Source organism: Dendrobium catenatum, unplaced genomic scaffold (assembly GCF_001605985.2).
Source record: "Dendrobium catenatum unplaced genomic scaffold, ASM160598v2 fragScaff_scaffold_621, whole genome shotgun sequence".
Classification (NCBI taxonomy): domain Eukaryota; kingdom Viridiplantae; phylum Streptophyta; class Magnoliopsida; order Asparagales; family Orchidaceae; genus Dendrobium; species Dendrobium catenatum.
In genome coordinates, this window is record NW_021319083.1 from 8,768,460 (window position 1) to 8,781,249 (window position 12,790).

The 12,790-nt window shown below is 32.2% G+C and overlaps 1 protein-coding gene across 1 annotated transcript; it reads left to right on the forward strand.

The window, feature by feature from the left end:
- The first annotated feature begins 1,834 nt into the window (after positions 1 to 1,834).
- Positions 1,835 to 11,565, forward strand: LOC110111269 (60S ribosomal protein L35). Its single transcript, XM_020843059.2, has 4 exons — positions 1,835 to 1,915; positions 2,000 to 2,135; positions 2,245 to 2,401; positions 11,327 to 11,565. The coding sequence occupies exons 1-4, from the start codon at positions 1,912 to 1,914 to the stop codon at positions 11,399 to 11,401; spliced, it is 372 nt and encodes a 123-aa protein (XP_020698718.1). The 5' UTR covers positions 1,835 to 1,911; the 3' UTR covers positions 11,402 to 11,565.
- Positions 11,566 to 12,790: the final 1,225 nt, after the last annotated feature.

The window sequence follows — 12,790 nt, forward strand, 5'->3', positions numbered from 1 at the left end:
AAATTAATGGAATTTTTTTATTTGTTATGATATATTTCAAGTATATTAAAATTTATCTCTCTCTCTCATTCATTCACTGGAGAAGTTTAGGTGAGGCTGCAATGTAGGAGGGTACATGGGGGAGGAAGGCGGCCGGAAAGGGTTAAGGATGTGTGCGCGGGAGGTGATCAGTGATAGGAGAGCTCGGGGGATGTTATTAACAATGGATAGGATGGGTGAAAAATTATTTTGTGCAGATCCGGACGGCATCGAGAGATCTATTAGAATGTGTCATGTCACTCTTTTGCTATGTATCAATGCTCGGTATCGTTCGGTACTGGGTGGTGTAGCGCATTCTAATTGGTCTCCGGATCGTCCGGTGTTCGCATAGAATAATTTCTCAATGGACAGGGAATGCACTAGGAAAAGGTGAGTCGAGTGTGATGGAAGGGTTTGTGGGAGGTTAAGGTTTTGTTTCGGATAATTTATTATTATTATTATTATTTTCAAGACATTTTAGTACTAAAAAATTATCGTAAACAAAGCCTAAGAGTGATGAGAGGTTTTTGGGTGAGGCCTCTAGCAACATGAGGGTCTTGAAGGAAGGCATGATTATTTCAAAATTGATAGATCTATAGAAGATTCAATTGAACCTAAATTACAAAGGGAAGTAATCATGCTTTGTGAATGCCAATACGAAGGAAATGATTGGCCTGGCCTAGATTTTTCATAGAGAGCTTGAGGCGAGATTTTTTATCTGAGTGGAGATGGTGACTGAATTGTTTTCGATAAGCAGTATGTTGTTGATATAGATCACCGACATCTCCACCATCTGACTTTCGCGTGTGCAGGGGTGGACATGTGCTTATGTGTTGCTCACCCTCAAAATTTTAATAAAATAGTTTAAGGATATTTTAGTTATTTCCCCACCCTTAATCCTAATTTTCCCAACAAATGGAAAAAAAAAATACCACATAACAGTAGAAATTCTTCAGCCCACAGCTGCAACTGTTCACCGGCGCCTACCAATTGTGTCTACCTTCATCACAGGAAATGTTTTTGAGTTCGAACGATAGAGCTGCAGCAGCAAACTTTGTTCGGTCATTCCTTAGCGCCTGCAATCCATGCCTAGCTACAAGCCTCCAATCGAGGTTTGACATTTGGTAACCCAATTTTCCTATTTAGTATTATATTTTAGCTTATAATAATTTTAATATATCTATCATAATAAAATATAAAATTTTGTTTTGAATTATATGCTCATTTTATTTTTTGTAAATAATAGTCAATTTATATAAAAATTTTGCCCACCCTAAAATGAAAGACTTATTCCGCCGCTATTTGTGTGCAACTTTTGTGCCGCGGGAAATCTCTTATGAATGTTTCATTAGGTGCAATATTTACTCTTTAGAGTTTTCAGAGTTTAAAATTACTCTATGAAGTGTTGCATATATTTATTATTGCTATCGTAGAGATTCAACTACATAATATTTAGACGCTCATCATTTAATAATAAAAATGGAGATATGTTATATTAATATTATGATAATATCATTATTTATATATTCATTAAATTTTTTTGGCACTTCTTATTAATTTTACAAATTATATATATAATATTTAAATTTTATTTATTTATAAAATTAATATTTATGTTTTTTTAATTACCTAATTCTTGTATTCATGTGTCACAAGCATTAAAAAATATTAATTTTTTAAAAATCCAAATTTTAAAAATTAGATCCATTTTGACGTCACAAGCATTCCGAAAAAACAAAAAAAAAACCGGATGGGGCATTTTATTAACGGTTCGGCCGAACCGAAGCGAATTGTTGTTTCGACAGCAGTATATAAAATTCGCTTCGACCCGCCTCCGCCATCATTGTCTAGGGTTTCTGTGATAGTTTCATCAGCTGCGAAAGAGAAGAAGAGATGGGTACATGGCTTCGGTTTCTTATAACACATTTCCCCTTCTTGCCAATGATTTAGTCCTTAAACCGCTTTCCGTTCCTTTTTTCAGCGAGGATTAAGGTTCACGAACTTCGACAGAAGTCTAAGACGGAACTCCTGAACCAGCTTAACGATCTCAAAGCGGAGCTTGCTCTTCTTCGCGTCGCCAAGGTCACTGGAGGAGCCCCCAACAAGCTTTCCAAGATGTAATTTTTTTTCTCTCTAATATGTAGTTCACCTCTTCGTTTTTTTTACGTCTCCGAATGGTTATGTTTCTCCCATACTTAAATAACTAAAAGAATATGATTTTTACAGCAAGGTGGTGAGGCTTTCGATCGCGCAGGTGCTGACTGTGATATCCCAGAAGCAGAAGGCGGCGCTTAGAGAGGCTTACAAGAATAAAAAGTTTCTCCCGCTTGACCTCCGGCCAAAGAAGACCCGTGCGATAAGGCGTCAACTTACCAAGCGTCAGGTCGGTTTCATCAGGCCGTTTTTTTTTGTCTTTAGCATGGTGCTTTTTTCCTCTTCAAATTCTTACAGATCTTTTTTTAAACTTATTCTTGTTCCCTTCGTAATCTGCAATGAAGTTCTTTAATTATGTTTCTGCTGTCTATTTAGCTTTTAAATCATACACTAGGTATTAAGCTAGTGCGGCATGTTGTGAGGTTGTGAGAAGCAATCCATTATTCAACATCTAGCACTGGGGTGGGGGTGGGAGAGTGTTCACAGATGTAAGTTGAATTGGCTTTGAAAACTTTGTTACAAGTGATCATATATGTGATTTTTAAATGAAAGGCCTTGGGCAATAACGTTGCACAACCGTTTGTGTAGACATTCAAGCTTCATTGATATCCCTGAAAACACAAAATTGTATTAGAATTATGCCAAGTTAAATTAATAATTCTCATTTTAATCTGCATATTTGCTGAACAACACATTTTTTATATTTTAATTATCTGTAGTATAGAGTTGATATGACATGGACCCCCAACTTTTATGTTGTTTCTATCAACTTTTTTTAGAAGATTGAAATTCTCATCTAGGAATAGATAGATTGACCAATATTTTATTATTATAGGAAATAATATGTAAAATTCAGCTTTTAGCGATGTGAATTGTTGAAGATGAGGTAGTGGAGAACAGATTTTGGTGATTTGGGTATGAATATGGGAAGGTAGAACATGCATCAAGAGATGGATGGATAAAGTTAATGTGTAAAGATTAGGATGTAGAAGACATAGACTGAAGAGCACATGCCTAGAAGTTGTACTGAAATATTCATGCGAGTAGAAACCTAAGGCAATACTAAAAAATAATGAATGGAAAATGACGATTGATAAAACTTACTTGAAATAGTTCAGATGAAGCTAATGATGATGATGGCAATGATTGTTATGTTTATAATTTCATGTAAGAGCCATCACATTATTTGATAAATCATTTTTGCACAAATAAATGAATGTATGATTAGGTTGGCTATGATTTACATATATTTGAGTGTTGGAGGATGAGTGTGATTGAGTGCTAAGTGCATGATAGAAATAAAAATGTTAAGATGCATGTTTTGTATAATTATGAAGGATAAAACGAATGGATCATTTAGTTGGGTGTTAGAAACAATTTTTTTGTGGATAAGATATTTAAAGTAGAGTTAAGCTATTTTTATATGTGCATGATAGAGATTTGATGATTCACGATATTTAGAAGAAGTGGTTGACAAAGTATCATGGTTAGATGATGTATAAAAGAAGGCTTACCGATATATCAAGTAACACAAATTAGGAATGAATGAAGGAGGATTCAAAAGGCCAATCTCAGATGGTAGTTCTGATTGAGCATAATGACAATGCTGATGATGATGATTTTATTTTCAATTTCAAGGATTTTAATATTTGAAAATTTCACAAGTTTCTAACCAAGCCAAACCACAATTAAATTGCCAAAAACTGTGTGTTGATTCTACCAAATTTGTTTAACCTGAACTAGCTGGTCAAAATTAACTTTAGTGAGGGCAGTGTTGGAGTAAAAAATATGTTAGGCATATTTTGCTCCAAAGTCTGTAATATACTCTGACCACTTGAAGTAAATCCTTTGGATGAAATTTTCAAACTAGGATCTCCTTTTCAGGGCAATTAAACAATAAACATAATTGTCTTTTGTATGTTACAGTTAAGGTGAATGGTTAGAAATTCTGAAATTGAATAGGTTCCTTGTAGATCTAGGGGCATCAGTTAATATTCTGAATGTTAAGCCTTTGAAAGCTTGTCCCTTTATCATTGAAGTTAACTCGAGGTAGGGTCATGTTTAAAAAGGTGAAATTGAAATTTGAGGCATTATTTAATGTAGGTTTATTTTGGTTGCTCTTAATTATTTCTTAAAGTGGCTAGAAACATACTCACTTAAGAAAATAAAATTGAGAATTTATTATATCTTTTTAATGATCATGCGGGCTATCATTTTTGTGTTTCATATTGTATAATCTGAGATAATGATGCATCATTCTAGAGCACTATAATAGCTAGATTTACCCTATCAAAATTACATTAATTGGCATTATTCTTTCATTTACTATTGTAGAGTAAAAGCCTTTAATAAAATCTTTGTGAAAGTAATTAAAGAAACACTCGTACATAAGACATTGTGGTCTTATTGAACCACTTAACTCACACCTACCTAATCCACGTTATATGCTTTAGTTTTTGGGGTTGAAGCAATCCTGCCACTTCTGGTCGAGCTATTGTGTGTGACGCCTTGCCATTAGCTTTCCTATGATGAGGATGCATGATTGCAGTTAGAAGAACTTGACGGTTTTGAGAGTTGAGGTTACAATCTCATTCAAACCTCGCGCTATATTAAGCATGTGTGGCCTATGAACATCATTTAGTTCATCTTAGGACCTCTCGATTGACCAATCTAGTCCTTGTTTTGTATCATTGCCAAGATTGTAAGTTCGAGCCTACCGGGGAATGCCCCTTTGTTATAAAGCAAGTAGATCAAGGTGGAGCTTGCCTCTTGGTGAATAGCAATGGTGTGCATCCAATGCAATATTTGAAGAAGATTACGCCAAGCTTTATGTATTTTGGGATGGTATTAGTACTCATGGCCTTGATGATTTGTAATCTATCACACAGTTCAGCCACCCTGATGGAGATATTTCTTTTTGAAAATAGTTAAGTATTGCTCTATGTGAGGAATAATCACATCTAATTTAAGTTTGCAGTATTTCTAGTTTGTTGGTTGAGGCTCCTTACTAGAGATAACCTATAGATGTAGAAATAATTCCCTCTCCCATATGATTAATTACCTCAGCAGTATGGGATCAGTTAAAAAAATAAAAAATTATTAAAAAAAAAAAGCTTCGATGGACGGATGGAGTATGAGTCTTTACCTGTAACATAGGAGCCTAGGAGGAACCCTTTTTCAGCCCCTAAATCAACTTGTCTCTATTATTTATATTGCCTTCCCTGATAGGGTCATTTGTCTCAATTTGACTTGTGTTGGTGTGGCATACATATGGATAGTTGTCATGTGTTCGAATTGTCAATCTTTTTTTTTATTTCACTTATACCCTCGAGCATGGCCTGAATTAACAAAATTAAAACCATTTATCCCTAACGAATCATTCTTGGTTCATCTTTTGCGATCACTTTTATATTTGATTGTATGTTTCTGTTAGTAGGTTCAATGTTAGGGTTTGGCCTCTATTAACCTTAAATAAGGGTCGCCTGTTCTTCCATTGCACTCATAGCTTTGATTATGATATCGATTTCCAAAGCCCAATTGTATTCATCCCTAACAAGGATCGCTTCAAAGAAAAATGCTTCAACAAAGTATGAGCTTAGTTGCTTTGGCACTGTGGAAACTCAACATCCATGATATTATATTAGTCTCCAATAGAGTTGCAATAAATCAATTCTCTTTTCATTGATTCTTATGATGGAGCATAAAGGCCTTGGATTAATTTATATCCTATGTGTGATACAATCAAATTTTTTATGACTCTTCTTACCACATGAATCTTTTTTGAAGTCCACGTTAGCATGATCAACTAGTTTCATTTTAAGTAATGTTCACCCTTTGATAATTATTTATTTGGTACAAATTGAAAAATTCACGAAATTGTTTTAATCAGCAAATAAACTTATTAGGATCATGCAACAACAATAACAAGTTGCCTTATCCCTCTACATAGGGTTGACTACATGAATCTTTTTTCTCCATTGTGTTCTATTAAGAGTCGAATTATCATTTAAATTTAATACAAAAAGTTCATTTTTAATAGTTTATGACCAATTCTTTTTATGTCCACCTGTACATTTTCTTAACATTGGTTGAATCTAATACATCTACTCTCCTAACAGAATCATTAGAAGACCAACATTTTATGTGACCAAACCATTTAAGGAGACTATCTCTAATCTTATCTGCCATTGGAGCTAATCCAACCGTTTTTTACGTATATACTCATTTCACATTCTATATCTAATTGTAAAGCCACTTGTCCACCTGAGTATCTTCATCCCTGATAAATCCTCATTATTGTTTTTATACTTCTTTGTCAAACCTCTTAGCAAATGTATAGCTTTCTTAGTTGAGCTGCCCGACATAAATTCTAACTAATTTTGAGTTATATTAGTATCATGTCATAACCTATGCTTAATTATTCTCTCCCATTATTTTAATGTATGTTACATTTACTTAATTTTTTATATTTTCGTCACTACTGTGCATTATCTTTATTTATAAAAATAGGAAGCACTCCTTCATTCATCTGACATCTTTTTAGTCTTCAAAATAATATTAAAAAAGTTAAGTAAGTTAAGAAATTTCTTGATCCCCTTAACATTTCTATGCTTGTAGTGTAATGTTGTAAGGTCTTATTACTTTTTCACATTTCATTTTATTAAAGCCTCTCGAACTTTGGTTTGTGTTTTACTAATATGATGATAAAAAAAATATATTTTCATTTAGGGTGTTAAAGTTACTAAATTCAATCATATTATTACAACATTCATTGAAACATTATTAAAATATTTCATTCTTCTATGTTTGAATATCATTTGATAAGAAATTCACTTTTTTATCTTTATCCTTAATGCACTTCGTTTGAATTAAATCTTTCTTTTTATTATCTCTTTTGCTTGGCTAACTTGTACATATAACTTTTTCCCCTTTTGGTATCTAATTTATTATATAAATCATTAAAATCAAAATTATTTACTTTGCATATTCTCACAATGTTTCTTTCTGTTATCTCTTTGCTTGGATTATATCTTTCTCTATTTTTCAAGTTTTTACATCTAAATTAAGTTTTATAATAAAGTCTTTTTTTTATTTTTGATCTTACACATTTTGATTCCACCACCTACTACTTTGACTATTAGGAATTTTTTTCGTTTGATTCTCCTATCACATATTTTGTAACCTTTTTAATATTGCTAGTTATTTTTTTCACATAATGTTTGTTATTTAGTTTACTTATAAATAACTCAAATCTTATCCTCAAAAATATTTTTATTAGCATTTTTTAAATACTCCAATCTAATCTTAGGATAATATTTTACTTTCTTTTTTTATTTTTCACATTTTCATTTTAAAGTCCAAAACTAATAAGTGATGCTTGGTATATAAAATTTCACTCGAAATGACTTCTCAATCTTTGAAATCTAAACGATATATTTCTCTTATAGTAAGATAATCAATTTGAGTTTTTCTATGTCAATTCTTATAAGTGGTGCGATATTCCTCTATTTTTTAAATAAAGAATTAACAATTATAAAATCATAAGCTAGTGTAAAATTTAATATGATCTTACAACCTTAATTAGTCGCTCCAAATTCATAGGCACTATGAATATTTTTACAATCTTCTATCACTCTGTCAATATGTACATTTAAATCTCCTCTAGTAATTTTTTTTTTCTTTAAGAGATATCATTTGTATTAATTCTTTCATGTTATTCTAGAACTTTATTTTTGAATGTATATCCAAACCTATTTGAAGAGCACACCATTAATAATTTTAGCATTAACAACAATTTTTAAAGCATAATTATGTCTCTAATTCTATTAATTTAAAAAATTATTTTTAAAAAATCTCATTTATAATTATACATACACTATTTCTGATATGACTCCTACCTAAGCATCAAAGTTTTAATCCTTAACTATCAGTTTTCTTAGTCTAGTCTTTTCCTAGCTCATTTAGTTTTCTGAGTATATATAATATTTATCTTCTTATGAATAATAGTTGCTATTAATTTCATTAATTTACACGTAAGAGTACTTGTATTTAATGTTCCTATCCTAATTTTGATTTTATTGGCTATTTTCTTTTGCCTACATTCGTACATGATATAAGAACTCTTGCTTATTTAACATTGTATCTTAGCGTAGATGTAGCAATTCTTGCACACTTATTGCTGTACGTAGGCCATACAGCGCATCGCATATTAGGATCATTCAAACCCTTAAAAGTTAGGGGTTATTAAAATTTTCACCATATCTAGCTTTCTTATCATTTCTATTTAAATTTCTTTGAGTAGTAGGTTTTTAATCAGATTTTTATCTCTGGGGTTCTCATTTAACTTACCATCCAAGTTGGTATATAAGTCAAGGCTCGTGCAAGTTATGTAGAGATGGATGGCTTGTTTTGCAACTTTAGAATTAAATGTTTCTTTCCGTTTCTCAGTTTGTCCATCATATTATGCATGAGTTGAATTTATTATTAGCATATCAAACCTATTATTCAGGATTACACTATTTAATTTTTGTCTTTCAAATTGATTCATTTGGATCGACTTGTGTGGCTCAATAATAAATTATAAGATTTGCGTATGCAATGATTATTTAAGTGCTAAATACACTGCAAAATATATGAAAAATAATATATGCAATGCTTAAATAATGAAATATTGATAAACTTCACCAAATATGTTTTTATAGGAAATCAACTAAATAACAAAAGTTATTAACTTCAGGCTCTTTTAATTTTTAAAACGTAATTGAGCAAGTTGCATGGTCTTCAATTAGTGGGCCACGCTCATATTTTTTTTGGGAATTCTCATGCGAATCTGGGAGGGGTAGACTTAAGCTGGATTATTGTCTAGGCTTTAAAATAGGAGAAATTATTTTATAAGGAGATCAGACGGCGAGAATCGTCCGGATTTGCCATCTCTTAGCTGCCCTTTTGGGACATTTTTGCAAATACTCAGCAAATACAGTCTGCTAGTTGGAGATTGCTTGCAGGTTTTTATGGAATTGCAGCACATCATGCAAGAAATCCTTGCTCTCACATGCTATAGATAACTTACTAATATGAGTAATCAAAATTTGAATATGATGGACTTTACCCAATTGCTGGCTATGAAATCACCACTTTGAAATGGCTGGAGGTGGTGTTAGTTTTTGTGGTACTGATGTAGTGTTGAGTATGCCTTGGCTGTTGTTGCTATTGATGTTGCCATTTGCTCCTGACTCTGATACCAATAATGATGAAGATGGTATTGAGAAGATTGCAGAGGTGATGATGTTATGTACTTAATGGTGGTTTTAGCAATTGATGATGATTCTAGGTTATGGATTGTGTGGGGTGGTTGTTGTGTCCCGGGGTTTGTAGTTTCCTTAGAGAAAAGGATGTGCCTAAATGTAGGGGTGGGCTATGGTTTAAGCGGTGGATTTTGGGAGAAGATAAGAAGGGTTAATGCTAGGGATAGATGAGGTCTTTTGGTTTGGAGGGAAGCCTGAAGGAGGAGAAATTATTTTGTGCGGAGACTGAATGTAGTACGCCGTCCGGAGACCAATCATAATGCGCAGCGTCAGCGGAACTGAGCCGCGGTATTGAGTGAGGGGGTGATGTGGCGCATTCTGATTGGTCTTCGGATCGCATTCGGCGTCCACAGAATAATTAATCTTGAAGGAGGCCAATTGTTGAGGCTCTTAGGCTTTAGATGGGGTTTTACGGTTAAAAGGGAAGGATGCTGGGAGGTGAAGTTCTTAGGATTTTAGTATAGGAGGAAGGGAGGGAGCGAGGGAGTTTCATTTAAGCTCATTTAATTATTTTGGAGGTATGGTGGTACTTTTATTAAAATCAAACTCTTTTATTTATTTATTTTTTTTAAGATGCCTTAATCAAGGCTTTAAGGATTGGATCAGATATGACATGTGGGCGGAAATGTTCAACCAGAATCCCAACCTAGGTAACTTTGATGAGATCACTGTTATTAAAATTAATTTATATTATTCAAATGATTTAGGCTTCATTTGAAATAGTTTTTTTGCTGCTTTTGTGGGAAGAAAATTAATGAGAAAACAGTAATTTGTTTGAAAGACGGTTTTTTTCATTGATTTGTCAAAATTTTGATTTTAAGGTTTCCAAACATTGATTTGTCAAAATTTTGACTTTAAGGTTTCCAAACTTTCTTAATGCTTTGTAAAGCAACTTTTTAGTACAAAAATTTCAATTCAAGAAATTTTTATACTGAAAAACAATAAGAAAGCTGTTCCAAATGAAGCCCAGGTTATTGAAACTGTGGTTGAGAAAGGCGTTTTTAAAAAGTACATATAGAAAAGCTCAAGTCATCTCAAAACAAAAACCTTAATATTCATTATTATTATTATAATTATGATAGATAAATGATATAGATGTCTCATTAAACATATTTTCTTCATTGTAATTTCTAGTCAATTGTTTTCAAATGGTTCCTGGTCTTAAGGGTTAAGTGGTCCGACCAGCAAATTACCCTGCAAATCCATTTTTTTATGTCGAATTGGATTTATTATTCTGTGCGGAGTCCATATATCGTCCGGAGACCAATAAAAATGTGTCACGTCATCCCAAAATATACCGCGCTCGATACCGACCGTAACCGGACGGTATAACCTTCCGGTGTCCGCACAGAATAATCTCTTGTCGAATTGAACCAGTTCCTACTTTGACTGGTTAAATCGCTGTATTGATTTAGGTTTGATTTGGGACAGCTTTTTTATTACTTTATAAAATAAAAATTTTTTTAGTACAAAAGTTTCAAATTTTCGCAGCCATGTCGTCCTTGTGAGATCTGTAATGTTGTAGTACTATACTTCGCCTCATTCTCATATAAGGCTTCGTTTGATTTCCACCGGAGTTTTATTCATTTTTAAACGGAAGTGTCATAACTGAGAAGCGGAATTTTTTTACTTCTGAAATCGGTGTTATTTCGGAGTTATATGAAAAGGCCTTTTAAAAAAGCGACGCAAACAAACATTAAAATACTTATTTTTTTTCGATTGAAACTGCAAACGGAAAAATTTATGTGCTACCAAAAGAAGCCTAAGTGGTGATCATTTTGACGATGATCATGCATATGATTCCTTATTCTTAACGTTATTTTATTAATAAATAATTTTATCTTGGGCAGGCCTCACTGAAGACTGAACGGCAGAAGAAAAAGGAACTGTACTTTCCCTTGAGGAAGTATGCTATCAAAGCTTAGAAGAATCAGATCAATAATAATACTCTGTTTCCTTATATTTATATGGAACCTATCCGTTTTCTAAGATTTTGGCACTAAATTTATGGAAATGTATTCCGTTTGAATTTGTTGTTATTAGTTTTGCTTCATTTCAAGATTTTCTTAATGCAGTTCTATTTTTTGCATTGCTACCTTTGTCATTTTAGGTTTCGTTTGGGATGGCTTATTGCTTCTTAAAGAAGCAGTAAGAAAGCCATCCCAAACAAAGCCTTAGTCTATATTTTGAAAGCGACATTGTTAGTCTCAATCATCAATGTCTCCGAGGATTTGTTTGGCATAGCTTTTTCTTTGTTTTATTTTTTTTATACAGCGTTCATAATTTTATTTTGTTATTGCTTTCGTATCTTCTTTAAGAGTTTTTTAATAAATTTTTTGTGTGGAATGTTGTATTTTGCAACAAGAATGGTTATGTTAATTTTCTTGCAACAAGCTTACAACGAATTTTATAAAATGTTTTAGTAAAAAAATAGTTTTACAAATCAACAAGATATGATAGTGGTTTTTTACTATTTTTAAAGTTAATTTTTACTTTTTTGTACTAAAAATTTATTTATAAAAAGCAATAAGAAAGTTTTTTCAAATGAATTTTTAGTTAAAAAAAATATTTCATATGATTTTTATGGCATTACCAATCATTTTGGGTTCTACCATTTTGATATTATTCATATCATTTCAAATGATATATAGAATATAATATAATATAATGTATCATAAATATTAAATTTGTTTGGAATTTGTCAAGATTTCTTCTAGTCTATCTAATTAAGAGTATCATAAACAAATCAATTAATCAAAGAACTTCTACACGCTTCAGTTGCTACAATGAAGCCAGCACATAAGAGATTTTGATCATATTAGGAAGGAATAAAAGAAGATATTGATATAATACGAAGAACATAAGACATGGTTGAAGTTAGGAGATACGCATGATAGAGGACTATCTTTAATATGTCAATTGCTTATTGTTTTAGCCGTACTCCCTTAAAAAGAGAAGACTAGTCATCATGAAATCCGACATAAATTATACTGTGAAAGTTGAGAGTCAAAGTTGATGTTGATGATGTATAAGGATGTCAATAAATAATCCGACTTACTAACTCAACCTGAACCTCCACTCAAAAAGTATGCTTAACAAGTATAACAAAAAGGTCAAGTTCAGGTTGACATGTCAACCTAGTTTTGACCCATTTAAAATTTTATCCATAAATTCTTTTTTTTTTTTTTGTATGATCTCTTTACTTCTGATCAATTATCCTAAAATCTATGCATGACAAGTCACAAACATATATATATATATATATATATATATATAGATGTAATTAGATACAATCCGGCCAATACAGTAAGCCA